This window comes from Silurus aristotelis (assembly GCF_946808225.1).
Source record: "Silurus aristotelis genome assembly, chromosome: 26".
NCBI classification, from domain to species: Eukaryota; Metazoa; Chordata; class Actinopteri; order Siluriformes; family Siluridae; genus Silurus; species Silurus aristotelis.
This window is the reverse complement of record NC_139599.1, coordinates 17872548-17875047: the sequence shown is the minus strand read 5'-3', so window position 1 is coordinate 17875047 and position 2500 is coordinate 17872548. Positions and strand designations below refer to the sequence as shown.

At 47.2% G+C, this 2500-nt stretch overlaps 1 protein-coding gene across 4 annotated transcripts in view; it reads left to right on the top strand.

Moving 5' to 3' along the window:
- The window catches only part of taf1 (TAF1 RNA polymerase II, TATA box binding protein (TBP)-associated factor), a 135443-nt gene that overhangs the window by 17435 nt on the left and 115508 nt on the right, over positions 1-2500 (top strand). For all 4 annotated transcript variants that reach the window (XM_083530905.1, XM_083530904.1, XM_083530903.1 and 1 more), the window contains one exon: positions 501-617. In XM_083530905.1, the coding sequence (XP_083387031.1) occupies positions 501-617 (117 nt within the window). The remainder of the gene's footprint in view (positions 1-500; positions 618-2500) is intronic.

Sequence of the window (2500 nt, the reverse complement as noted above, 5' to 3'; positions counted from 1 at the left end):
GAAAGAGAGAATCTGTACCTGAGGTGTGTGTGTGTGTGTGTGTGAAAGAGAGAATCTGTACCTGAGGTGTGTGTGTGTGTGTGTGTGTGTGTGTGTGAAAGAGAGAATCTGTACCTGAGGTGTGTGTGTGTGTGTGTGTGAAAGAGAGAATCTGTACCTGAGGTGTGTCTGTGTGTGTGTGTGTGTGTGTGTGTGTGAAAGAGAGAATCGGTACCTGAGGAGTGTATGGTCCGGGTGTGTGTGTGTTTGAAAGTTAGTGTGTGTGTGTGTGTGTTTGAAAGTTAGTGTGTGTGTGTGTGTGTTTGAGAGTAAGTGTGTAATAAATGAACATGTACACTCTATGGGTTAATAAATAAATATTATTGTAGATAAAATATTATATAAAGTTAATGTTGATGAGGAACTGAATCTCTATAGTTTAATTTCCTTCTGTTCAATGTGTGTGTGTGTGTGTGTGTGTGTGTGTGTGTGTGTGTGTGTGTGTGTGTGTGCGCGCGCAGTATGATGAACACTTGACTCAGTTAGAGAAGGATATCTGTACAGCTAAAGAAGCTGCTCTGGATGCTGCTGATCTGGAGAGTCTGGATCCTCTCACACCCGGACCATACACTCCTCAGGTACAGATTCTCTCTTTCTTACACACACACACACACACACACACACACACACACACCCGGACCATACACTCCTCAGGTACAGATTCTCTCTTTCTTACACACACACACACACACACACACACACACACACACACACACACCCGGACCATACACTCCTCAGGTACAGATTCTCTCTTTCTTACACACACACACACACACACACACACACACACACACACACACACCCGGACCATACACTCCTCAGGTACAGATTCTCTCTTTCTTACACACACACACACACACACACACACACCCGGACCATACACTCCTCAGGTACAGATTCTCTCTTTCTTACACACACACACACACACACACACACACACACACACCCGGACCATACACTCCTCAGGTACAGATTCTCTCTTTCTTACACACACACACACACACACACACACACACACACACACACACACCCGGACCATACACTCCTCAGGTACAGATTCTCTCTTTCTTACACACACACACACACACACACACACACACACACACACACACCCGGACCATACACTCCTCAGGTACAGATTCTCTCTTTCTTACACACACACACACACACACACACACACACACACACACACACACCCGGACCATACACTCCTCAGGTACAGATTCTCTCTTTCTTACACACACACACACACACACACACACACACACACACACACACACACCCGGACCATACACTCCTCAGGTACAGATTCTCTCTTTCTTACACACACACACACACACACACACACACCCGGACCATACACTCCTCAGGTACAGATTCTCTCTTTCTTACACACACACACACACACACACACACACACACACACACACACACACACACACCCGGACCATACACTCCTCAGGTACAGATTCTCTCTTTCTTACACACACACACACACACACACACACACACACACACACACACCCGGACCATACACTCCTCAGGTACAGATTCTCTCTTTCTTACACACACACACACACACACACACACACACACACACACACACACACACACACCCGGACCATACACTCCTCAGGTACAGATTCTCTCTTTCTTACACACACACACACACACACACACACACACACACCCGGACCATACACTCCTCAGGTACAGATTCTCTCTTTCTTACACACACACACACACACACACACACACACACACACACACACACCCGGACCATACACTCCTCAGGTACAGATTCTCTCTTTCTTACACACACACACACACACACACACACACCCAGACCATACACTCCTCAGGTACAGATTCTCTCTTTCTTACACACACACACACACACACACACACACACACACACACACACACCCGGACCATACACTCCTCAGGTACAGATTCTCTCTTTCTTACACACACACACACACACACACACACACACACACACACACACACACCCAGACCATACACTCCTCAGGTACAGATTCTCTCTTTCTTACACACACACACACACACACACACACACACACACCCAGACCATACACTCCTCAGGTACAGATTCTCTCTTTCTTACACACACACACACACACACACACACACACACACACACACACACACCCGGACCATACACTCCTCAGGTACAGATTCTGTCTTTCTTACACACACACACACACACACACACACACACCCGGACCATACACTCCTCAGGTACAGATTCTGTCTTTCTCTCTCTCTCACACACACACACACACACACCCGGACCATACACTCCTCAGGTACAGATTCTGTCTTTCTCTCTCTCTCACACACACACACACACACACACACACACACACACACACACACCCGGACCATACACTCCTCAGGTACAGATTCTGTCTTTCTCTCTCTCTCACACACACACACA